General features: G+C 38.2%; 4 protein-coding genes across 4 annotated transcripts; 1 reads left to right on the top strand and 3 right to left on the bottom strand.

Moving 5' to 3' along the window:
* Positions 1-1473: 1473 nt before the first annotated feature.
* On the bottom strand, positions 1474-3141 carry LOC117343284. Its single transcript, XM_033905627.1, has one exon. The coding sequence runs from the start codon at positions 3139-3141 to the stop codon at positions 1474-1476; it is 1668 nt and encodes a 555-aa protein (XP_033761518.1).
* A 1795-nt stretch (positions 3142-4936) lies between these two features.
* LOC117343283 lies at positions 4937-6202 on the top strand. The gene has a single exon (XM_033905626.1). The coding sequence runs from the start codon at positions 4937-4939 to the stop codon at positions 6200-6202; it is 1266 nt and encodes a 421-aa protein (XP_033761517.1).
* A 10855-nt stretch (positions 6203-17057) lies between these two features.
* Positions 17058-17840, bottom strand: LOC117343282. The gene has a single exon (XM_033905625.1). It carries the CDS (start codon positions 17838-17840, stop codon positions 17058-17060), a length of 783 nt encoding a protein of 260 aa, XP_033761516.1.
* Positions 17841-23566: 5726 nt separating this feature from the next.
* On the bottom strand, positions 23567-24226 carry LOC117343280. Its single transcript, XM_033905624.1, has one exon. It carries the CDS (start codon positions 24224-24226, stop codon positions 23567-23569), a length of 660 nt encoding a protein of 219 aa, XP_033761515.1.
* Between the last annotated feature and the right edge of the window lie 2631 nt (positions 24227-26857).

The raw sequence follows: 26857 nt of genomic DNA, 5'->3' as shown, positions 1-26857 counted from the left end.
ACTGGAGTAGTGATATGTACATAAAGTACAGTTGATAGCGATTAGTATTAGTAAGAGGAAAAGATAGGGGGGGGAGAGGGTTTAGAAAGGGGAGGTTTTTGCCAGATAATATTAGCATGGGAGGCCCCCACCTCTATGTTCGGGGTTTGTGCGGATGTATTTAAATATATGTATAGAAAATAGATACCACGTTCCTCGTCGCAGGGGGTATACAACCCGGGACAGACACAACTGCAGAGTAGGTGGACATCTTATGTCAAATTGTGTTACCTATTTTGTGATCAAATAGTTAAGATGTTCATATATTGCGATGTGATTTTGTGCGGTGTGAGTATTTATAATGCTTTTGTACGGATCTTCTTCTTCTTCTGTAATTCCCTCCTTTCGTAGGAGAACCACCAGCTGTAGGCCGGCGTAAGTGTTTCACAGTTCTATGCACCTTGGGACTTGTCTCAAGTAATCACTGGAGCCTTATTTTATGTGAAAATATCAGAATATAAGCATATAAGAATTTTAAAATATTTTCATTTTCAGTTGAGGGGTATTTACAATGGGGATTAGTCACATGAAGATTCCTCTTTGTCCACAAGACTGGAGCAACAAGCCACCAGATGAAATCTCTAGCATATTTACAACACAGTTCAAGTTCACTCATAAATGTTTTCCACATATATCTCATTTCACAGGATACTGACGGAAAAGTCTAAATTTATTTGTGAATATCAGCGTTCAGTACGGCCATACGTCTGTGAAATAATTTATAGCATAGTCCTCTGGAGATTGTTTCAATTCTGACAAGTTCGTCCTCCTGTAGAAAGTGGAATGCTGTACAGTCGATGATAAGTTTGGTAAGATTTGGTTTGGATGTCAGTAGTTGGTTCACAGCCTCACGATGGTGATCCATGTTGCAGAGATAAGACTTTATTTCCTTTATATAAACTTCCCTTGTATCAGTTTCGTGGACAGTCGAGTATGAAGTGAGTAATGTCCTCAGGTTCCTGTTTGCATAATAGGCATGTTGTGTTTGCAGTTCTCACAAATTTTGCTCACTGAGACTGGAATATGATTGTTCCAGTTGCTAATTTTGCTTTCAACGCAGCCCTTGTAACAGCGAAAGGGTTAGTGCAACAGCTGGTCCATATGTTATGCACCTTACCAATAGTAGTTTCGCTGATATTCAGAAGTTGGAGTGACGACTTCTCAGAGGCTTCTTTTTCAATTTTTCCATGTGGTATATATTAATCGTCTTGTTGACAAGACTGTTCCAAGCAGGTTTTGGCGGAGGGCTCTCCAGAAGTTAGTATGGTGAGGGCAATGAGTAGAGCGTTGTGATCTCATATAGCTTCGAGAACCAACTCCCAGAGTTTGGTGGTTTCATCGCAAGTTGTCGAAAAGCGGTGTCACGTTCTATGGAGTTTTCATTTCTTATAATGTTTCCAAAAGTTTTAAGGATCCGTTTGTGAAGCTCTCCCGTTATTGGGACCGACCTAGTAGTAATAGAGCAGTTGAGTTTGCAGTACGCCTTGGAAGATGTTGTAGCCGTTTGATTAGCTGGTGGTAATATAGTTCTAGTTTGTCTATATCCGTCCCCGAGATATTTATCACGTCTAATCCGTACATCAGTCGCGGTAGCACGTATATCTGTATGAGATGAGAGGACACTTGTGGATTCAGTCCGTTTAAGCCATGGAGGCCTGCTCCGATCATAGAGTATACTGTTCTAGGTGCGATGGTGATACGGTTATCAGATACTTGTTTTGTCCCGGTAGATGAGGATGAATCTCTTTCTATCCCTAGATGTGTTGCGGAGGCTGATACAGTGAGATTTGCGCTGTTTAGTTGCCAGGTTTTGCTTTGGTTATCGTTGAAAACGAGTATCGTAGATCTTTGATCACTCAGTATATACCTTTGCTTATTGGCATAGGCCGCTTGTATGTCAAGCATAGCTTGGAGCTCATATGGGTCACTTGAAATAAGGGTTACATCATCTGCGACTGTTGGTATTCCGCAGTAGATGTGGCCTAGGTGCATTCCAACCTGATTCTGTTCGAAAGTGGCAAGTAGGTTGTTTATGAAGATCTTATGGGCACTGGGGGGCCAGACTCCGCCTTGACGTACTCCCTGTTGCTCTAACACAGGTCTTGCTGTTATCCCTTTCCATTTTATTCTCGAGGTTACGTCTTCATACAAGTTCTTAAAGAATGTCCAATTGTCACCCGTTAGGCCGAAATAATACATTTCCCGTAATAGCCCAGCATGCCATAAGATGTCGAATGTTTTCTTGGCGTTCATTAGTGCAACGTACAGTGGAGATCGGGTTTTATTTGCTTCAGTGATAAGTTCAGTAAGTATGAGTGCTGCAGCAATTGGCATTTCATTTTTCGTGAATACTTTCTGCAGTCTGGATTGCTGTTTCATTATTAAGGAGTAGTTATGTTGGAGGTGTATCTTCTCAATTACTTTCCCGATAAGGTTTGTGACTGTTATTTTACGATACGAGTTTGGATCTGTGTTTTGCTTTCCTTTTTTTTTGAGTACAGGTGTAGCTACATGTATGCCAGCTTTAAGGAAATCCGGTATATATAAGTTTTTGAATATATAGTTTATGATGATTGTCAGAATGGAAATAAGTGTTGGGCCTCCATACTTTAAGTGTTCAGCCGATATACCTTCCTGGTCTGGTGATTTTCCGTTTTTGAATGACACTATAGTGTTTGAAACTTCTTCTATGGTTATGGTTGGTAAGTTTTTGACGTTGTTGTTCTCAAACATTGTTGTTAAGGTCCCAATGTCATTTGTTACTAAGTCCTCATGATCACCGTCGAAGTCACTATGGGATATTGGGGTAGATAGCTCTTCAAAGTAGTCAGCCCAAGCATTACAAATACTGTTATCATCATTATAGATTTTTGTTTTATACAGAAGGGGTGAGGTTGCAGTGTTGGCTGGATTTCGTTGTTGTTTTATTAGCTGATAGAATTCAGTACGATTTCTCTCTTCAAGGTCCATAAGCTGCTTGTATCTGTCCGTTCGGTTTGCTGCCTCAAGTTGACGTTCGTAGTTTCTTTTTAGATTGCAATTTATTTTGGTAGTGAATATTGTCTCGAGCAGCTGGCTTTCCTGCATATTTCCATCTGGCATGGTGAATCTTACTTTGCTTTGCGGCCTCTGCTAATTTTGGAGGCTATGTCCTCTTTCTGACCTTTGCTTTCGTTGCCTTGCGCTTGCCTCCTTGGTTGTCAGCAGATGAGGGGAATTCCAATATGGCCGACGGTGACGGTCACACGATAGATCCGCTCCCAAGCAATCCAGAAAATGTGTTAAATTCTGACCAAAGGACTTATTCTGAATTGAACGATGTTAATATGTACAGTCAATACAGTGAACAAGAAATATCAGAAGGAAATTCTGTCCCCGAATGTGGAGTTAGACATGGATATCAGAATTACGACGCCGGCGGTCAAGGTACTGTGAATAGCACTCACGATGTAGATGACCCCCATACACTATCACAATCTCAGCCCGGCAGTCCACTTTCTAACCAGCATTTTATTGAAAATCTTGACAATGAACTATTCCATTTGTCCAAAGATGACTATATATCAAAAATGTTGGAAATAGTAGGACCAAATGAAAGTTTAATGACTTGATACCGTCACGCATTATTTCAAAGGGCTGAATCAATTCCGTGTTTACAAAAAGGGAAACTTGATAGTGGAACGTCTCAAAGAAGTAGAAAAATCTCTGAAAGAAGGGGCGTTAGCTGAGAAACGTATGATGAATGAACTCGAACACATGAAAGTGGAGAGCACCCGTCTGTGTGGTATCATATCAGAGTTACAGCGAACAATTATCGATGTAACAAAATCGGCTGATTTTCGAACATACGCTAATGTAACCGATCCGACACTTCGATTTTCCCCGGTTTCCCCCTTAACCACCTCCAGGTCTAGGACAGTGAGTGATACTCCGGTGATCGTTGACACCGAAATACCTGTTATCCAAAACGACAGCGTGACAAATCAAGCGAAACCAGCGCACAGGTATCCTATTGAGAAAACCCACAATACCCGACGGACATGTAACGGTACAAAGGATAGTAACGGTGACAAATATCGTCTCCATAATCATGAGACGTCGCCCAGAACTTTGAAAACTAATATCGCCAGTAGTAAAGACAAACAACAAAACACGGACAGAGCTACAGCTGATAATTCACGACAAAAACAACCGGAAACAACTAGTCGCGATTCTATTTCTAAGATACATGTAGATTCACGAACTGATAACTGCAGTACTAAAACAACGCGTACGAAGCATAGCGGCGAGAACACCGATATATTCATTAGAGTAAAACGACGTAGAACGTCCAGTTACTACATCAGTGGTATATCAAAGGAATCCACTCGAAGTGGAATTGTGAACTATATTCCAAATATAGGTGTAAAGGTGACAAACTTTATTCTTTTTGAAAACAGAAGAGATACGTATTCCGCAAAAATAAACGTACTAGAGACGAATTCTGAGTCTCTACTCAAACCAGACTTCTGGCCCGATGACGTAGTTTGCCGTCCATGGGTAAACCACAATGACTGGAAACAGCAGTGTGAGGAACGAAACCAAAATAACCGTGATGAAAACAAACGCAATATAACGGATCATCGTAACTCGAGTTTTGATACGCGTACATACCGGAAACCACTATCACGTCGTTTTGATCATGGATATGATGATGTTAACGATTACCGTTCATATAACGATAACGTTCCAAACGATTGGGAGGACAATAATTCAGACTACTACGACCAATATAACTGGAAAAGAGATTCTCGTGAAAATTGGTACTATGACCAGTAAAACATTCATAAAAGACAATCCACGTAGACCAATGAGTATCATAATATTTTACATATACTTCGCGTGTTGTCTGATTACCATGAATTTGACGCTTCTAACCTGGAATGCACGAGGCATTTCCTCATCAGCGGCTTGTATTGGACACTTGTTGTCCATGCCAGAGTATCAAAGTGACATTGTTATTCTTTCCGAGGCAAATTTATGTGCGGCAAATGTAGATATTTTAGACAGAATTCATGAGCGATACTATGGGATCCCCAGAACGAGTAATGACGTCAGTCCTGAGTTATTACGTCATAAAGTTGTAGCTTTGATAAAGAAAGACTTATTCTACAGTGTTTCTATCCCGGATAACGTTTCCACCGATAGACTTATAGCAGTACAGTTACATACCGATGATACTGAAGTGATCACCATACTAGGCGTTTATATGCCAAGTAATAACAATCTACAGGAGTACGACCTAATACTTCAACAACTTCGTGACGCATATAGCTATTATTCGCGTTCGGGAAAAGTGATTCTCTGTGGCGATTTTAACGCCAGGATAAATGAAAATCCTCATTATCCCGTATTAAAACACAAGTCTTCAGCAATTAAGGAGGTAATTGCAGATCTTAATTTAATTCCATTAAACTTTCTTAGTAGCTGTAAAGGATATCGATACACTTTCGTGCCCTCTCAAACAACGCTAGACTACATACTCACCGACAAAACTTTTGCCTATAACTATGTGAATTATTGTGAAATATTCTCTACACCAGAATCGGATATATCGTCGGATCATCTCCCGATTATTTGCACATTTAACATGCCAATAAAACGATATTGGTCAAGTAGAACACCTCTATCATGTGACTCTCGAGCCTGGAATAAAGCCACTATTAATGACCTAATTAATTATCAGTTAGAACTAACGGATACACTTAATGGACTTCTTGATATGTCACTGGACACGCAATATGACATTGATACTTACGCTGAAATTATGACTCTATCGGCGATTATCTCAGCAAATAATAGGATTCTCATGAAAAATCATAATCTACATCTTAAACCATACTGGTCTCCTGAGGTTAAGTCTGCTCATAAAAACGCTTTGCGAAAACGTGCGCTGTGTATCAGTGAGGGGCGTCCGCGCGGTATGCAACATCCGAGCTACAAATCTTATAAGGACGCGAAGAAAGTATTTAAAGAAGTACATGAACACGCATACGACGCGTTTTTACTTGAATGTCAACAAGAACTGGAACGCACAGCGGAAGCTGATATTCGTCTATTCTGGAAAGTTATCAGAAGACGCAAATCCGTAAAAAACCGATCCGTGCTCCGAGTTAGTTTATAACGGTAAATCTTTCCGAAATTCAAAAGACATTTGTGAAATATTTGCTGATTATTTTGAAAAGATTTACACCCAATCTGACAACGACGATTCTTCTGTAACACGTGACAACACGGTCTTGGAAAATTCAGATATCCAAAATTATAACTTTACATTCAATGAGCTGATAGCTGCGATTAAGGACCTGAAACTAAAGAAAGCCCCAGGAGTCGACAACATTTGTAATGAACATATGCGTTATGGAGGACGAAAATTGTTTATTAGTATCCTCAAACTTTTTAACGCCATACTTGACAAAGGATTTATACCAAAAACGTGGAAATGTGGCATTGTCATTCCAATCTACAAAGGAGGACATAAACCCAAAAATAATCCGGACAATTACCGCCCGATTACATTACTTCCTGCATTTTATAAACTACTAGAAAAACTTATCAACAACAGAATCCAGAGTTGGCTGTCGTGTGTCACGAACTCTCTTTGTAAACAACAACAAGGTTTCCAACGAAACCTCAGCTGCTCCACAGCTGCGTTAATTTGAGAGAAACTATATACTACAATTTGGAAAACAACAGTAAAACATTCGTAGCTTTTCTAGACACGCGAAAGGCATTCGACACTGTGTGGCATTGTTGTTTCATGCAAAAGTTATTAAAATTCGGTGTGCGAGGAAAAATATCAAATCTAATTAACAATTCATATATTGACATGCATAGTGCAGTTTTAACACATGGTACAAGATCAAGATGGCTACCAGTCAGATCCGGAATTAGACAAGGAGGTGTGGTCTCCAGCTTTTTATATCTCGTCTTCATAAACGACCTTCTCTTAGAGTTAGAACATAGCGGTGTTGGTGCCAAGATATACGACATAAATTGTAGCAATCCAGCTCTTGCAGATGACATTGCCTTGATTGCAACCAGTCCCTCAGCCTTACAAACGCTATTAGACATTTGCACAAAGTATGCGAAAACATGGAAGTTCCGATACAATGCGGACAAATGCACTGTTCTTATCTTCGGAAACAACGATAAAAGAAATATCGATTTCAATTGGTCAATCATGGGTCATATATGATTTATATACGCATGTTGGGATTATTATTTCTACCGATCTCAAGAGTAAGTCCCGCGATAGAAAATGCATGTACTAAAGGCAGAAACTGTTTTAATCTAATAACCAAATTCGGACATGACTGTAAATAGACCAACCCTTTAAAAACAACGTCATTGTACAAGAAGGTTATAATACCAAGTGTTCTTTATGGTTCTGAATTTTGGTCAAAAATGTCAAAACATGATATTCAACACCTGAACGTTCTACAACATATGATCGCGAAAAGATCCTAATCCTTACGGAAATTAACAAGATCTAACATGTGTGAATCAATGCTTGGTCTTCCTAGACTAGAGTCAGAAATCGATAAAAGGAAGCTCAACTTCCTCTCTACACTCATTCACATGGAACCAGATACACTTTCTAAGCAAATACTTCTTCGAAGATTGTTCCAATATATTGGAAACCTTTATAAGAAACAGCTTGGATTTATTCCTGATATTTGGTGTATTTTATACAAATACAACTTACAGAACTCCCTGCAGGAGTACTTGGTAAATATCTACTTCCATTCTAAAACGGCTTGGAAACAGATTGTCTCACATTCTATTAAGATAATGGAAGACACCCTCCTGAAAGACAGACTTGTGACAGATTTAGACTTTTTGAGATTTAGAGACATCCATGATACAAATAAATATCCATATATTCTATGGATTACACCAAAAACTAGTAAAGACCTCCAAATTGTCAAGTTCGTGTGTAAAATGGTGGCGTGCTCCCCCCAGTGGAGGGAGCAACGATGTAAATTATGTAATGTATCGTACATAGACGCCATTCTCCACTTTGTAACTGTGTGTAGTGCTACAGCTGACCTTCGTGACATATTCACAACACTGGTATAGATAAATACGGCATCGAATTATTTATCTACTTGGACAACTTACACCCTGAGAATTTCCTTAGAACTTAGAACTCTTCTTGGCAAAACAATTCCAGCAGAGATATACGAATTTATAGAGGATTACCAGGGATTTTTATTGGACAGTGCTAAATACATTAGAAGTGCTGCACATGTGTTTTTCTCCTAATCTATCTCATCATGTAACTTATGCAATACTACAAACAAGACCAGTATTAAATGTGACAGCAATAGTAATGTAATTCATACATGGACATGTAGAAAATAATTCAATTGATCACATTCAACCTAATGTTATGTAAATATTAACTTTTCATTTTGTAAATCTCTTAACAGAGGAATAAAAGATTTGATTGAATGATTAAAAAGTATAGGATCGTGGGTGGAGGTATGACACACTTCCCTTTCGAAAATTGTGTATGATGATATGAGATTCCCGGATTCAACAAAATAGTCGATCTGCGATGTATCTCGGCCGTTGTGGTGATAGACAGTAGGACTTGTGTTGTTAATATGTGATATATGGAGGTTATTTTCAGTGATGAAAGTTTGAAATAATTTGTCTTGAGGAGATTTCCTCATGATGGAAGCGTTCATATCACCGCCTACAATTATATTGGCAGTTACGTTGTATTTTGCTATGATTTCAGTCAGTTCATCTAGGGTTTCCTGGTAGTCTGCGTTGCTACTACCCCTGCAGGGCATGTAAACACACAGGAATGAGATCGGATTAGGTATATTGAGGCGAAGACCTACTATTCTTTTCCCACCATCCGGAATGTATTCCCAGAATTGTTCATAACACGTTTTTACACTGATTGAGACCCCTGCATGACCTCTTGTTCTTCCCCGTGGATCACATGTTGAATTGTCGTCGAAGCATTTTGAAAAGCAGACGTATTCTTCCAAGTGGTTGTTCAGCTTGTGTATGTCATAGCTGTGAAGCGAGTGTTCCTGCAGCAGTATACTATCCGAACATTTTGCTAGTATATCTAAATAGAGTTTGTTGGAGTGAAATCCTTCTTTATTGAGTGTGGTTATGGTAAGAGTGTTCTTAGTATCATCATGTTGGCTATGACCATTGTTACAAGCTGCCTTTTCTATGAAGACTTTCTCAGTGATATTGAGGTTAGAGTGAATGCGAGTGTGACGAAGCACGTTCGTTTTATAGCAGCGGCGGCTTGGTTGTATCCACGCATAACAAAAAAGAAAAATGGCTGCCCGTCCTTACATACAACACTACCATAATTGGGGAATGTCTCGGAAACGATTTTTGGAAATCTGTACATGTATTTTTTTAATCTCAATTGGATGCTTTTTAGAGCTGACAGTGCAAGTTAAAAAGCATCCAATTGAGATTTAAAAAAAAAACATGTACAGATTTCCAAAAATCGTTTCCGAGACATTCTCCAGTTATGGTAGTGTCGTATCTAAGGACGGGCAGACATTTTTCATGAAAAATATTGACAAAATGCCATTGCATTCCGATCGCATTTTCACAAGGAATACTAACATTTCCTTTTTTAAGTTGAAGGAAGATCCTCTGTTTTCCTACCAGTCATCATTCGAACGATGTTCTTCACTGCAGCTCCTTCCTGGAAACTTCCTTATGGCTAGGAGTTAGTTCCCCCCTTTGGGATGTGCTGCTTCTTTAGTGTAGTAGGGATGGAGTAATAGACACTTATCAGACAACAATGTACCATATGGTAAGCATAAACACGTAACACTAATTTGCATGTATGTAAAATCACGGTAGAATCACAAGACTAATACCTGCATATATATGCATCCTCCCATGCCTGCATGCCATCATCTAAATAAAACAGGACATCCTCACAGGTACGCTTTGTATAATAATTTCCAAAAGAACCACAGATTCAAACCTCATAAGTCAATAACTTACATGTAGGCCTAGGCATTTCATACTTGAACATTAAGAGTAAAGGGAGGAAAAGGATTAGCATGCTGTTGTCAAAAAGTTTGAACAAAATGTTTATTGATATCATTAGCTCTCGTCAGTTTGCTGAAATCAGAGCAAACAGAAATAAAAGTATATCAGGAATAAGATTGCCACAAGCTTACTAATAATAGTGAGATCGGGACGAATACCAATATTGCTTACTGTCTCGCACCGGTCTATTAAAAAAACAAAAACAAAAAACAAAACAAAAAAACTCGCACATCATGACCTTGTCGTCCTCAAATACAAAAATCATCATTCAGATTTGTTCATTTGTGAAACAGTCATGCGAGCTGAGGAAGACAGGCCAGTTTTTAATGCATTTGATCGTTATTTTCTTTTTCTTCGTGTTTAGCCACCAACTTCCATTTGTAATTACAAAAGTTCTAATAAAGTTAGATTGAAAATTACCAAACGAGTGTAAGTAATGTGATAAATGTTCAATGTTTTAAGAGCCCTTTTCAGCTGTGTTGTAAACAACAATGAGTCACACAGTGTTAAATTTAAGTGTCATCAAAAACTAGTCCTATCGAAATTCTGTATATTCATACAGGATTTCGGGATCACATGAATATTCATTACTGTATCATTATCGAAATATTGAGGATGAGTTTTATTTTGAACCTTTTTTATATTAAGATTTATTAGATATTTAAAAGCGTATTACTGTAAACGTACTTATTTTAGCGCAATCAAATTTTAGCGCATTTGCAGATTTCAGCCAGTTAGCGCAATGATGAATTAGCGCATCCACAGAACTTTCTATAGAAATGGAACGTACAAAAAGTAATTAGCGCAATCATAATTTAGCGCAAGGCTTCAAGCGCGAAAAGCGCTAAAATAAAATTACCGCTAAAATATGTACGTTTACAGTATTTGCTTACTAGACCTCGTATAAAGTTAATAACTTAGGCCGCTTAGTGTCGACAATATCAGAAAAATAACATATTGTAAAATAATTTTCGTAATACTGTTTATTTATGTAATTCCACTCTGATGTATATCAATCAAAATTGTATCATACTAAAAATGATATATTTTTTATTTGAAGGCAGGCATAACCGTATGGATGACGAATTCAATTTGAAAACAAGATATTACGCAACTAACAGTTATGACCTATTCCAAATTACATAACTGCTGATTTACGGCGAACAAATATACGTACATATATAGACTAAAATGAGGATATCATTTGAGCAAACTGTTAAGCACCGTCAATTTACATGCAATCTTTGGATTTCGAAACGCAGATTTAACTACCAATATGATGCAGTTGAAGAACGGGAAAGGCGATCTCATCACTGACATAACAAGCATGTTATCTTAATAATTTGTGATCGAACAACAACTTGTACCTTTGAGAAAAGATGCCAAGATGACTTAAAAATGACCTGTATGAAATGAGGAATGTGCACAGACCAAGAGAGCAGTTTGAAAAAGGTGTTCTGATGAAGGAATTTGGCGATGTTTTCACAGATTATTGTGTTTTGGATGTAACAATTCGTATTAAGTGGCACGGTAGGTTAAATATGAATAGCAAGAGAATACAGTATAATCAGTGCATGCTTAAAGAAAGTTAAGGAGAGAAAAGTATTATAAGTATTACAACCTACACACTGTACCTGTAAATTCTGACTAACTTCAGTAAGGTTTTACAAACTTAACACTGTACCTGTAAATTCTGACCAACTTCAGTAAGGTTTGACAACCTATACACTGTACCTGTAAATTCTGACCAACTTCAGAAATGTTTTACTACCTACACACTACAACTGTAAATTCTGACCAACTTCAGTAAGGGTTTACAACCTACACACTATACCAGTAAATTCTGACCAGCTTCAGTAAGGGTTTACAACCTACACACTACAACTGTAAATTCTGACCAACTTCAGTAAGGTTTTACAACCTACACAATATACCTGTAAATTCTGACTAACTTCAGTAAGGGTTTACAACCTACACACTACAACTGTAAATTCTGACCAACTTCAGTAAGGTTTTACAACCTACACACTGTACCTGTAAATTCTGACCAACTTCAGTAAGGTTTTACAACCTACACACTGTACCTGTAAATTCTGACCAACTTCAGTAAGGTTTTACAAACTTAACACTGTACTTGTAAATTCTGACCAACTACAGTAAGGTTTTACAAACTTAACACTGTACCTGTAAATTCTGACCAACTTCAGTAAGGTTTTACAAACTTAACACTGTACCTGTAAATTCTGACCAGGTTTTACAACCTTAATACTGTACTTGTATATCCTACTGTGACTAAAGTTGTGCCTCTCGCCGAGATGTCACATTTTGTATTGATACGTGGCCACCTACTTAGAACTTTTTGTATTGTTAAATGTTATGTAATCATGATATATAAACATGGTATATAATCACAGTATATAGTCACGGTATATAGCCACGGTTTATAATCATGGTATATAATCATGGTATATAATCACGGTATATAATCACGGTATATAATCATGGTATATAATCATGGTATATATTCATGGTATATAGTCACGGTATATATTCACGATATATAGTCATGGTATATAGTCATGGTATATAGTCATGGTATATAATCATGGTATATAATCACGGTATATAATCACGGTATATAATCATGGTATATAGTCATGGTATATAGTCATGGTATATAATCATGGTATATAATCACGGTATATAATCATGGTATTAATCGTATATAGTCAGGACGGTATATAGTCAGGTATATATCACGGTATTATAACCACGGTTATAATCATGTATATAGTCATCGGTATAGATCAATGGTATATAATCATGGTATATAATCATGGTATATAATCATGGTATATAATGACTGTATATAATCATGGTATATAATCATGGTATATAAATCACGGTATATAATCACGGTATATAATCATGGTATATAATCATGGTATATAATCACGGTATATAGTCACGGTATATACTCATGGTATGTAATCACGGTATATAATCACACGGTATATAATCATGGTATATAATCACGGTATATAATCACGGTATATAATCACGGTATATAATCACGGTATATAATCATGGTATATAGTCATGGTATATAATCATGGTATATAATCACGGTATATAATCACGGTATATAATCACGGTATATAATCATGGTATATAATTCATGGTATATAATCACGGTATATAATCATGGTATATAATCATGGTATATAGTCATGGTATATAATCACGGTATATAATCACGGTATATAATCATGGTATATAATCATGGTATATAATCACGGTATATAATCACGGTAAATAATCATGGTATATAATCATGGTATATAGTCACGGTATATAGTCACGGTATATAAGCATGGTATATAATCATGGTATATAATCACGGTATATAATCATGGTATATAATCACGGTATATAATCACGGTATATAATCACGGTATATAATCATGGTATATAATCACGGTATATAATCACGGTATATAATCACGGTATATAATCATGGTATATAATCACGGTATATAATCACGGTATATAATCACGGTATATAATAATCACGGTATATAATCACGGTATATAATCATGGTATATAGTCACGGTATATAATCATGGTATATAATCACGGTATATAATCATGGTATATAATCATGGTATATAGTCATGGTATATAATCACGGTATATAATCACGGTATATAATCATGGTATATAATCATGGTATATAATCACGGTATATAATCACGGTAAATAATCATGGTATATAATCATGGTATATAGTCACGGTATATAGTCACGGTATATAAGCATGGTATATAATCATGATATATAATCATGGTATATAATCATGGTATATAATCACGGTATATAGTCATGGTATATAATCACGGTATATAAGCATGGTATATAATCACGGTATATAATCATGGTATATAATCACGGTATATAATCATGGTATATAGTCATGGTATATAATCACGGTATATAATCACGGTATATAATCATGGTATATAATCATGGTATATAATCATGGTATATAGTCACGGTATATAGTCACGGTATATAATCATGGTATATAATCATGATATATAATCATGGTATATAGTCACGGTATATAATCACGGTATATAATCACACGGTATATAATCACGGTATATAATCATGGTATATAATCATGGTATATAAGCATGGTATATAGTCATGGTATATAATCATGATATATAGTCACGGTATATCGTCAGGGTATATAATCACGGTATATAATCATGGTATATAATCACGGTATATAATCACGGTATATAATCATGGTATATAGTCATGGTATATAATCATGGTATATAATCACGGTATATAATCATGGTATATAGTCATGGTATATAATCATGGTATATAATCAAGGTATATAGTCACGGTATATAGTCACGGTATATAGTCATGGTATATAATCATGGTATATAATCACGGTATATAATCATGGTATATAGTCATGGTATATATAGAGGATATCTAACAGTGTCTTCAGTAATACCAAATATATTTCACGAGTGGGGCTAATATTTTGATATTTTTCACGAGTGCGCAGCACGAGTGAAAAATATCAAAATATTAGCCACACGAGTGAAATATCGTGTGATCAGGCTTGCCACCTCTTACGTCCTTGGTTGGAGACTCACGATATTGAAAGCATTCTCCCACGAAGACCTTTCTCGCGACGTGAGACAAAATCTCACGTTTTTCAAAAAATTCTCCCTCCAAATCATGTTTCGCCATTACTTATGCAACAGATTGCATGGCATCTATTAAATAACGCCATTACTAATGCAACAGATTGCATGGCATCCATTAAATAACTACCATTGTCAATCATGTCTGGTCTTTACCAATCAGAACACCAGGTTGTGGCTTGTTTATTTTATACACAGCAGGTGTGAAGGAAATTTGCCTGACATAATTAGGAGTAGCTGGTTCGTAGTCGGGCCACCTCGAATCAGCCATGCGTTAAGTTTGTGTCAAATCGGCCATTTATGTAATGGCAGGGTTAATCATTATTGTTTGTGATGAGATTAAAAGGCCATCACTTCAAAAACAAATACTTATAACCATTGACAATGACTACCCAAATGAAAATGATATGAATGTGGAAACATCGTACTGATAGTGACAAAACATTTGTACTGACAGCCATCTTTGATTAGGCAATAGTAAAAAAGAGGGTCGGGAAGCCGTTATAGGACTCACACAACTAAATCAGCCAATCAGCAAGTGTTTTACCCGTTTGTAGTTCGTATGTAAAAGTGAGTTCTGGTTAATTACTGAGCTACAGAGGAATTTTAATGAGGAAATGTTGACAGATTTTGGCATAATTGGAATGTGCAGGTATTTTACTTTTGAAAAAATGTATACTTTTGATATATTTACATGCCTGTGTGCGGATTTACACAGGGGCAAAAAGTCCGGGGTCAGGTCTGTTTTAGGGTCACCGGTTTTAGTTGTAAACTTCCGGCTGTCATCTTCTAGAGGCTGTGACACTGAAATATGTCATTAAATCTGTCAAAAAAGTCATGTTGTAGCTTCGGCAAGGTATATATCTGTGAATGTAGGCAGTTGTCACAGGTGTTGAACTTCAAACATTGAAGTTATTAGCTAAAATGTTAATAACATATAGTAAATGATTTAGTTGTGTGAGTCCTTTAAGGTAAACAACACGTGCTCAGGTGACCCTAATCTTTCACTCATTTTCTGTTGTTTTTTGCATTTTTTTCGAATGACAGTGCTGTTGGCAGGTCTATAAACACTTGGCTTGAACTGTGTCAGTCATACTTAGCAAAAAACGTGAAATTCTAGGTTGTACAGGCTGTATAATGTGGCTTGGTGCTAGGGGTGGCTTGACCATGTTAAGCTTCCTGGCTGATCAGGTATCCGACAATTCAGGTCAATCAATTACAGTAGATGACTTGTAAAAGACAATTTACCTTGTCTTATATATTGCAGGTGACTCATATGTGCTACAATGGCCTGAGCACCAAGTTTAAGCACCTGAATGTTGAATCAGGTAACATCAATAATAGCAGACATTTCTGCAAGCTGAGGCAGCCTCAGACTTGTGAAGGCCGGAGGCCTCACCCTAAATATATAAAATAAATTACCAGAAAACATAAAATACAATTCAAATAAGTTTGAAAATTTAATGATCAAACAATTAATTACATTGAAATTCCAAACAACACAAAATTAGCACATAATTTCAAAAGGAAATCCATCATAGCACAGTTTTTTGTATCAGAGTTTATTTAGCACAGTCTGTTTTCAGCACATAGTCTTTGGGTCGTCCATTCCAGGTTTACAAGTCACTGTGGGAACACGTGCTTTGGCGTGCATGCGATACCGCTTAATCCTGTGGAATCCTCTCCTTATTTTGAACATGAGTTGTCGTTGATGTTGCCGATGATATAACTGTCTCTTTCGCGGGTATGTGATACGATGGACTACACGCGAGCCACTCACCAAAGGACTGCCGACAGCACGTAACCTCAACACTGTAGAGTTCGCTATACCGAAGTTGCACAGATGAACAGCAGTGTAGATTCTGGCCGGGAAGTTACGGTAGCAGGTCATCATCTTTGGGTTTGTTTTCTGAAGAACTCTGTTAAAAGATTAAGATTTCTGAGTGCTTGTCAGTAGTTTGGTGCTGTCAAGACACTCTGTGCTGAGGTACTTGAGCACACATTTTTTTTCAAATGATGTTCATCTTCAGCACTGAGGCATAGCACTGTCCCCTTTGGGAGGAATGTCTTATTCCAGTGGTTGTCTGGTAATCCTTGACAACAGTAACTGTACTTAGCACACATTTCTCCGCACTTTCCTTTGTAGCTCTGTATCATGGCCCCTATGGCCATAGGCATGTTCTCCTTTATCTCTTCTATGTTTCCTCGATGAATAATATATGCCTTTCCAGCTCTGTAACACACCTGTTTCTTACATCAGTGGCCAGTCTTGACTTCAGCATTCCATAAGGTAGGCCTTGGAATTTGTGAAACAGGTCTGCACTGAATGTGCTCTTTGAAAATTCTCTCTTCACTGATTTCACTAGGTGTCGAGGGTCTTTCAAGTTTGTGCATGCTGGATGAGACTTCTTCATACCAGAGTGGGTTTTGCTATCTCCGTCTGTGGTAAGGTAGTTTACTTTAAGGGTGTCAGCAATCTCCTCTCCAACAATGGTGGCCCAGGCTTCCTCATTCCCCATGGCAGCATCCTCAGCCACATTAGATGTGCAGATTCCTGTGTGGTTAGGACAGGTGGCCTCTACCCCACACATTCTCAGGTACTCAGCACGCTTACAAAGTGTGTTGCCTGTGAACACACTTGGGATTTTCTTATCCGATGTCAGTTGTTCGCACAGGGTCATGGTGACCTGGATGGCTCCTTGATAGGGTGTCCGGTCTCCACTAAATAGTGGATTGTTGTACCTCCCATCCATCTCAGCATTGATGAGGTCAGGCTTCTCAAGTCCACAACTCGTATTATCTGCAACCATTTTCTCTCTCAGACTCTCCATGCTTGCCTTGTTCATGGTGACAATTTTTTCTCCAACATGATTGGCTGTTTTCTGTAATCCAGTGTAAGGGGGGGTGGGTGGGAGGGGAATGATGTTGGCAGTCAGGCATATTTCAATCATTGCTGAATTGGAGACTGATGTAGCCATGAGTGCTGTTTATACACCCAGATTCAGCTGACTCTGTTGCCGGCCTCTCCTAGGGATGTCATTGTCTGTCTTCTCATCTTCAAACAGCTGACAGCTTTCACTTACATATCCACAAGTTTCACAGTAAAGGCGTTCAGTCCATCCCCAGCCCCACTGTTTTGAGTTGTTTTAGTCAAAGCGTAGATAGCCGGTGCAGCACTTGTGCTGACGGATTGCTGAATTACATAACTTCTCTAAATCTATGGGCCGGTATAGCTTGTATGAGTAGCTGTCCGGGTGCTGTACATCAGAATCCATGCAGGAATCTATAGTTGACTATGCTGGTTTGAGACGTAGAAGTTTCATTTCAGACTGCAAGCCCTCAGCATTACAGATACCCATTCTTCCTGTGCAATCAGTTTTTATCCTGGATGCAAACACATCCAGTGGTAGCCTGTTGATTGGTCCTGACAGTGGTTTGGAAACAGGTGCCTGTGCCTTTCCCTTGTTTTGTGGAACATTCCCTCTCTGAAATCCATACATTTTGGAAATTTTAACTTGCTTTCTGTCCATTTTTTGAAATGAATGGTTGGTGCTGAGATGTTTTGTCATTATATACTACTAGATATACATCTGTGCTGATGAAACAGTGTGTTATTGTTCATTGTTTACGTAGACAATTGACAGTATATGGCATTGTCTTTTCCCTAACCCCATTGCACTCCCAGTGATTTGGTGGCCCACCAGGGCTGTTTGAGGGCCTGTCACTAAGCCTGCCTAAGTAACACCTAATCAGTTTAAGTATATTATCAAATTACCATAGATGGCCAAGGTCCTGTAAGAAATCTTGACCAATTATGTACACTTATAGGTTGACAATTTACACATTTTAAACAAAATTTAATTCAATAAACAAATTAATTAATTAAAATTCTGTGTCAAACACAGTAATTGATTTATTTCAATTTGAAGACCACAGTCTATGAGGTGCATATGTATTTTATATACATGCAAAATATGGAGATCCATACGGATAAATTGATTGACCTATGACAGGTCAATTACCTGAACCTAAATTGAAAATTTCCTGCTCCTGACTGTAAAGAGCATTTAGACACCAGGGGGACATAACTCGCCATATCTGCATAACCAAAAGCTTTATACACACCAAACTTCACCATTCTACTCAGTGTTGAATATACTTTCAGAAAATAACTTGAATTCAACATTTTAAAAAGTACACGGTCTCTTAAAGGACTCACACAACTAAATCAGCCAATCAGCAAGTGTTTTACCCGTTTGTAGTTCGTATGTAAAAGTGAGTTCTGGTTAATTACTGAGCTACAGAGGAATTTTAATGAGGAAATGTTGACCGATTTTGGCATAATTGGAATGTGCAGGTATTTTACTTTTGAAAAAATGTATACTTTTGATATATTTACATGCCTGTGTGCGGATTTACACAGGGGCAAAATGTCCGGGGTCAGGTCTGTTTTAGGTCACCGGTTTTAGTTGTAAACTTCCGGCTGTCATCTTCTAGAGGCTGTGACACTGAAATATGTCATTAAACCTGTCACAAAAGTCATGTTGTAGCCTCGGTAAGGTATGTATCTGTGAATGTAGGCAGTTGTCACAGGTGTTGAACTTCAAACATTGAAGTTATTAGCTAAAATGTTAATAACATATAGTAAATGATTTAGTTGTGTGAGTCCTTTAAGGTAAACAACACGTGCTCAGGTGACCCTAATCTTTCACTCATTTTCAGTTGTTTTTTGCATTTTTTTCGAATGACAGTGCTGTTGGCAGGTCTATAAACACTTGGCTTGAACTGTGTCAGTCATACTTAGCAAAAAACGTGAAATTCTAGGTTGTACAGGCTGTATAATGTGGCTTGGTGCTAGGGGTGGCTTGACCATGTTAAGCTTCCTGGCTGATCAGGTATCCGACAATTCAGGGCAATCAATTACAGTAGATGACTTGTAAAAGACAATTTACCTTGTCTTATATATTGCAGGTGTCTCATATGTGCTACAATGGCCTGAGCACCAAGTTTAAGCACCTGAATGTTGAATCAGGTAACATCAATAATAGCAGACATTTCTGCAAGCTGAGGCAGCCTCAGACTTGTGAAGGCCGGAGGCCTCACCCTAAATATATATAATCTTTTACCAGAAAACATAAAATACAATTCAAATAAGTTTGAAAATTTAATGATCAAACAATTAATTACATTGAAATTCCAAACAACACAAAATTAGCACATAATTTCAAAAGGAAATCCATCTTAGCACAGTTTTTTGTATCAGAGTTTATTTAGCACAATCTGTTTTCAGCACATAGTCTTTGGGTCGTCCATTCCAGGTTTACAAGTCACTGTGGGAACACGTGCTTTGGCGTGCATGCGATACCGCCTGATCCTGTGGAATCCTCTCCTTATTTTGAACATGAGTTGTCGTTGATGTTGCCGATGATATAACTGTCTCTTTCGCGGGTATGTGATACGATGGACTACACGCGAGCCACTCACCAAAGGACTGCCGACAGCACGTAACCTCAACACTGTAGAGTTCGCTATACCGAAGTTGCACAGATGAACAGCAGTGTGGATTCTGGCCGGGAAGTTACGGTAGCAGGTCATCATCTTTGGGTTTGTTTTCTGAAGAACTCTGTTAAAAGATTAAGATTTCTGAGTGCTTGTCAGTAGTTTGGTGCTGTCAAGACACTCTGTGCTGAGGTACTTGAGCACACATTTTTTTCAAATGATGTTCATCTTCAGCACTGAGGCATAGCACTGTCCCCTTTGGGAGGAATGTCTTATTCCAGTGGTTGTCTGGTAATCCTTGACAACAGTAACTGTACTTAGCACACATTTCTCCGCACTTTCCTTTGTAGCTCTGTATCATGGCCCCTATGGCCATAGGCATGTTCTCCTTTATCTCTTCTATGTTTCCTCGATGAATAATATATGCCTTTCCAGCTCTGTAACACACCTGTTTCTTACATCAGTGGCCAGTCTTGACTTCAACATTCCATAAGGTAGGCCTTGGAATTTGTGAAACAGGTCTGCACTGAATGTGCTCTTTGAAAATACTCTCTTCACTGATTTCACTAGGTGTCGAGGGTCTTTCAAGTTTGTGCATGCTGGATGAGACTTCCTCATACCAGAGTGGGTTTTGCTATCTCCGTCTGTGGTAAGGTAGTTTACTTTAAGGGTGTCAGCAATCTCCTCTCCAACAATGGTGGCCCAGGCTTCCTCATTCCCCATGGCAGCATCCTCAGCCACATTAGATGTGCAGATTCCTGTGTGGTTAGGACAGGTGGCCTCTTCCCCACACATTCTCAGGTACTCAGCACGCTTACAAAGTGTGTTGCCTGTGAACACACTTGGGATTTTCTTATCCGATGTCAGTTGTTCGCACAGGGTCATGGTGACCTGGATGGCTCCTTGATAGGGTGTCCGGTCTCCACTAAATAGTGGATTGTTGTACCTCCCATCCATCTCAGCATTGATGAGGTCAGGCCCTAACCCCATTGCACTCCCAGTGATTTGGTGGCCCACCAGGGCTGTTTGAGGGCCTGTCACTAAGCCTGCCTAAGTAACACCTAATCAGTTTAAGTATATTATCAAATTACCATAGATGGCCAAGGTCCTGTAAGAAATCTTGACCAATTATGTACACTTATAGGTTGACAATTTACACATTTTAAACAAAATTTAATTCAATAAACAAATTAATTAATTAAAATTCTGTGTCAAACACAGTAATTGATTTATTTCAATTTGAAGACCACAGTCTATGAGGTGCATATGTATTTTATATACATGCAAAATATGGAGATCCATACGGATAAATTGATTGACCTATGACAGGTCAATTACCTGAACCTAAATTGAAAATTTCCTGCTCCTGACTGTAAAGAGCATTTAGACACCAGGGGGACATAACTCGCCATATCTGCATAACCAAAAGCTTTATACACACCAAACTTCACCATTCTACTCAGTGTTGAATATACTTTCAGAAAATAACTTGAATTCAATATTTTAAAAAGTACACGGTCTCTTAAAGGACTCACACAACTAAATCAGCCAATCAGCAAGTGTTTTACCCGTTTGTAGTTCGTATGTAAAAGTGAGTTCTGGTTAATTACTGAGCTACAGAGGAATTTTAATGAGGAAATGTTGACAGATTTTGGCATAATTGGAATGTGCAGGTATTTTACTTTTGAAAAAATGTATACTTTTGATATATTTACATGCCTGTGTGCGGATTTACACAGGGGCAAAAAGTCCGGGGTCAGGTCTGTTTTGGGTCACCGGTTTTAGTTGTAAACTTCCGGCTGTCATCTTCTAGAGGCTGTGACACTGAAATATGTCATTAAACCTGTCACAAAAGTCATGTTGTAGCCTCGGTAAGGTATGTATCTGTGAATGTAGGCAGTTGTCACAGGTGTTGAACTTCAAACATTGAAGTTATTAGCTAAAATGTTAATAACATATAGTAAATGATTTAGTTGTGTGAGTCCTTTAAGGTAAACAACACGTGCTCAGGTGACCCTAATCTTTCACTCATTTTCAGTTGTTTTTTGCATTTTTTTCGAATGACAGTGCTGTTGGCAGGTCTATAAACACTTGGCTTGAACTGTGTCAGTCATACTTAGCAAAAAACGTGAAATTCTAGGTTGTACAGGCTGTATAATGTGGCTTGGTGCTAGGGGTGGCTTGACCATGTTAAGCTTCCTGGCTGATCAGGTATCCGACAATTCAGGGCAATCAATTACAGTAGATGACTTGTAAAAGACAATTTACCTTGTCTTATATATTGCAGGTGTCTCATATGTGCTACAATGGCCTGAGCACCAAGTTTAAGCACCTGAATGTTGAATCAGGTAACATCAATAATAGCAGACATTTCTGCAAGCTGAGGCAGCCTCAGACTTGTGAAGGCCGGAGGCCTCACCCTAAATATATAAAATAAATTACCAGAAAACATAAAATACAATTCAAATAAGTTTGAAAATTTAATGATCAAACAATTAATTACATTGAAATTCCAAACAACACAAAATTAGCACATAATTTCAAAAGGAAATCCATCATAGCACAGTTTTTTGTATCAGAGTTTATTTAGCACAGTCTGTTTTCAGCACATAGTCTTTGGGTCGTCCATTCCAGGTTTACAAGTCACTGTGGGAACACGTGCTTTGGCGTGCATGCGATACCGCCTGATCCTGTGGAATCCTCTCCTTATTTTGAACATGAGTTGTCGTTGATGTTGCCGATGATATAACTGTCTCTTTCGCGGGTATGTGATACGATGGACTACACGCGAGCCACTCACCAAAGGACTGCCGACAGCACGTAACCTCAACACTGTAGAGTTCGCTATACCGAAGTTGCACAGATGAACAGCAGTGTGGATTCTGGCCGGGAAGTTACGGTAGCAGGTCATCATCTTTGGGTTTGTTTTCTGAAGAACTCTGTTAAAAGATTAAGATTTCTGAGTGCTTGTCAGTAGTTTGGTGCTGTCAAGACACTCTGTGCTGAGGTACTTGAGCACACATTTTTTTCAAATGATGTTCATCTTCAGCACTGAGGCATAGCACTGTCCCCTTTGGGAGGAATGTCTTATTCCAGTGGTTGTCTGGTAATCCTTGACAACAGTAACTGTACTTAGCACACATTTCTCCGCACTTTCCTTTGTAGCTCTGTATCATGGCCCCTATGGCCATAGGCATGTTCTCCTTTATCTCTTCTGTGTTTCCTCGATGAATAATATATGCCTTTCCAGCTCTGTAACACACCTGTTTCTTACATCAGTGGCCAGTCTTGACTTCAGCATTCCATAAGGTAGGCCTTGGAATTTGTGAAACAGGTCTGCACTGAATGTGCTCTTTGAAAATACTCTCTTCACTGATTTCACTAGGTGTCGAGGGTCTTTCAAGTTTGTGCATGCTGGATGAGACTTCCTCATACCAGAGTGGGTTTTGCTATCTCCGTCTGTGGTAAGGTAGTTTACTTTAAGGGTGTCAGCAATCTCCTCTCCAACAATGGTGGCCCAGGCTTCCTCATTCCCCATGGCAGCATCCTCAGCCACATTAGATGTGCAGATTCCTGTGTGGTTAGGACAGGTGGCCTCTACCCCACACATTCTCAGGTACTCAGCACGCTTACAAAGTGTGTTGCCTGTGAACACACTTGGGATTTTCTTATCCGATGTCAGTTGTTCGCACAGGGTCATGGTGACCTGGATGGCTCCTTGATAGGGTGTCCGGTCTCCACTAAATAGTGGATTGTTGTACCTCCCATCCATCTCAGCATTGATGAGGTCAGGCTTCTCAAGTCCACAACTCGTATTATCTGCAACCATTTTCTCTCTCAGACTCTCCATGCTTGCCTTGTTCATGGTGACAATTTTTTCTCCAACATGATTGGCGGTTTTCTGTAATCCAGTGTAAGAGGGGGTGGGGGGGGGGGGGGGGGGGGGGGGGGGGGGAATGATGTTGGCAGTCAGGCATATTTCAATCATTGCTGAATTGGAGACTGATGTAGCCATGAGTGCTGTTTGTACACCCAGATTCAGCTGACTCCGTCGCCGGCCTCTCCTAGGGATGTCATTGTCTGTCTTCTCATCTTCAAACAGCTGACAGCGTTCACTTACATATCCACAAGTTTCACAGTAAAGGCGTTCAGTCCATCCCCAGCCCCACGGTTTTGAGTTGTTTGAGTCAAAGCGTAGATAGCCGGTGCAGCACTTGTGCTGACGGATTGCTGAATCCCATAACTTCTCTAATCTATGGGCCGGTATAGCTTAAATGAGTAGCTGTCCGGGTGCTGTACTTCAGAATCCATGCAGGAATCTATAGCTGACTTTGCTGGTTTGGGACGTAGAAGTTTCATTTCAGACTGCAAGCCCTCAGCATTACAGATACCCATCCTTCCTGTGCAATCAGTTTTTACCCTGGATGTAAACACATCCAGTGGTAGCCTGTTGATTGGTCCTGGCAGTGGTTTGGAAACAGGTGCCTGTGTCTTTCCCTTGTTTTGTGGAACATTCCCTCTCTGAAATCCATACATTTTGGAAATTTTAACTTGCTTTCTGTCCATTTTTTTTAAATGAATGGTTGGTGCTGAGATGTTTTGTCATTATATACTACTAGATATACATCCGTGCTGATGAAACAGTGTGTTATTGTTGATTGTTTAAGTAGACAATTGACAGTATATGGCATTATCTTTTCCCTAACCCCATTGCTCTCCCAGTGATGTGGTGGCCCACCAGGGCTGTTTGAGGGCCCGTCACTAAGCCTGCCTAAGTAACACCTAATCAGTTTAAATATATATCAATTTACCATAGATGGCCAAGGTCCTGTAAGAAATCTTGACCAATTCTGTACACTTATAGGTTGGCAATTTACACATTTTAAACAAAATTTAATTCAATAAACAAATTAATTAATTAAAATTCTGTGTCAAACACAGAAATTAATTTATTTCAATTTGAAGACCACAGTCTATGAGGTGCATATGTATTTTATATACATGCAAAATATGGAGATCTATACGGCTAAATTGATTGACCTATGACAGGTCAATTACCTGCACCTAAATTGAAAATTTCCTGCTCCTGACTGTAAAGAGCATTTAGACACCAGGGGACATAACTCGCCATATCTGCATAACCAATAGCTTTATACACACCAAACTTCACCATTCTACTCAGTGTTTAATATACTTTCAGAAAATAACTTGTATTCAACATTTTAAAAGTACATGGTCCCTTAAAGGACTCACACAACTAAATCAGCCAATCAGCAAGTGTTTTACCCGTTTGTAGTTCCTATGTAAAAGTGAGTTCTGGTTAATTACTGAGCTACAGAGGAATTTTAATGAGGAAATGTTGACAGATTTTGGCATAATTGGAATGTGCAGGGGCAAAAAGTCCGGGTTCAGGTCTGTTTTGGGTCACCGGTTTTAGTTGTAAACTTCCGGCTGTCATCTTCTAGAGACTGTGACACTGAAATATGTCATTAAACCTGTCAAAAAAGTCATGTTGTGGCCTCGGCAAGGTATATATCTGTGAATGTAGGCAGTTGCCACAGGTGTTGAACTTCAAACATTGAAGTTATTAGCTAAAATGTTAATAACATATAGTAAATGATTTAGTTGTGTGAGTCCTTTTAGAAATTCCGGATTGTTTTATATCATAATTTTAAAAATAGAGGAAATTGATTAACAAATAGATCAGATGGACATATAACAAAAGAGAGACAGAAAAGTACACTGAGAAATTAAACTAAATAAAATGACTGAAAAATCGTTAGTTAGACCAAACCTTAAAAAAAAAGCAAACAAAAGTAATATATAACATTTAACGTAGATACATATATATGTAACTACTTTGAGTCATTGTTTGAATAAGCATTTCTCAATTTGCTTGAAATTACACCTATATTTTAAGATAATAGTTTATATACTGATAATTATAAATGAAAGACAAATTCACCTTTTTTCTTAGTATCACTTACCATATGGAATCTAGATGTGTATCTAAAAACATATAATTCCTTATCCTGTCGGACTATTAAAACAATATAGGGTACTTTATGATGAAAATCACTGCAAAATTTTTTTTTAAAATTGATGTCGTTAAAATGTCACCGCGCTAAATCTTCCACTTTGAACAATCCTTTGTTTGGAGACTTGGTGGGAGATCTCCCACTTTAGCACCTCAAGAGGTTGGCAACCCTGTGTAAGACTATGACAACAGAAACATGACGAAGCAACGTGATGAAATATTAAGGGGGGTAACTCCCCTTAAATGTGATAAAAAGAAAATTCACAAAACGTGTTGTAGAACTATTACTTTTTTATTTCCATAGTAGGGTCATACTTTTTTTTTTTTTTTTTCATTATCTATTATCAATTTCAAAAGTGTATATATCTTTATTAATGACTAATAAATCCTTCAATTTCAATTACTTGATGAAAAAATATTGCCGCGAAATTAAAATTATTACAGGTTCAGCATCTCATC

Source organism: Pecten maximus, chromosome 15 (assembly GCF_902652985.1).
Source record: "Pecten maximus chromosome 15, xPecMax1.1, whole genome shotgun sequence".
NCBI classification, from domain to species: domain Eukaryota; kingdom Metazoa; phylum Mollusca; class Bivalvia; order Pectinida; family Pectinidae; genus Pecten; species Pecten maximus.
The sequence above is the reverse complement of the archived record's forward strand: the minus strand, read 5'-3'. Positions and strand labels throughout refer to the sequence as shown.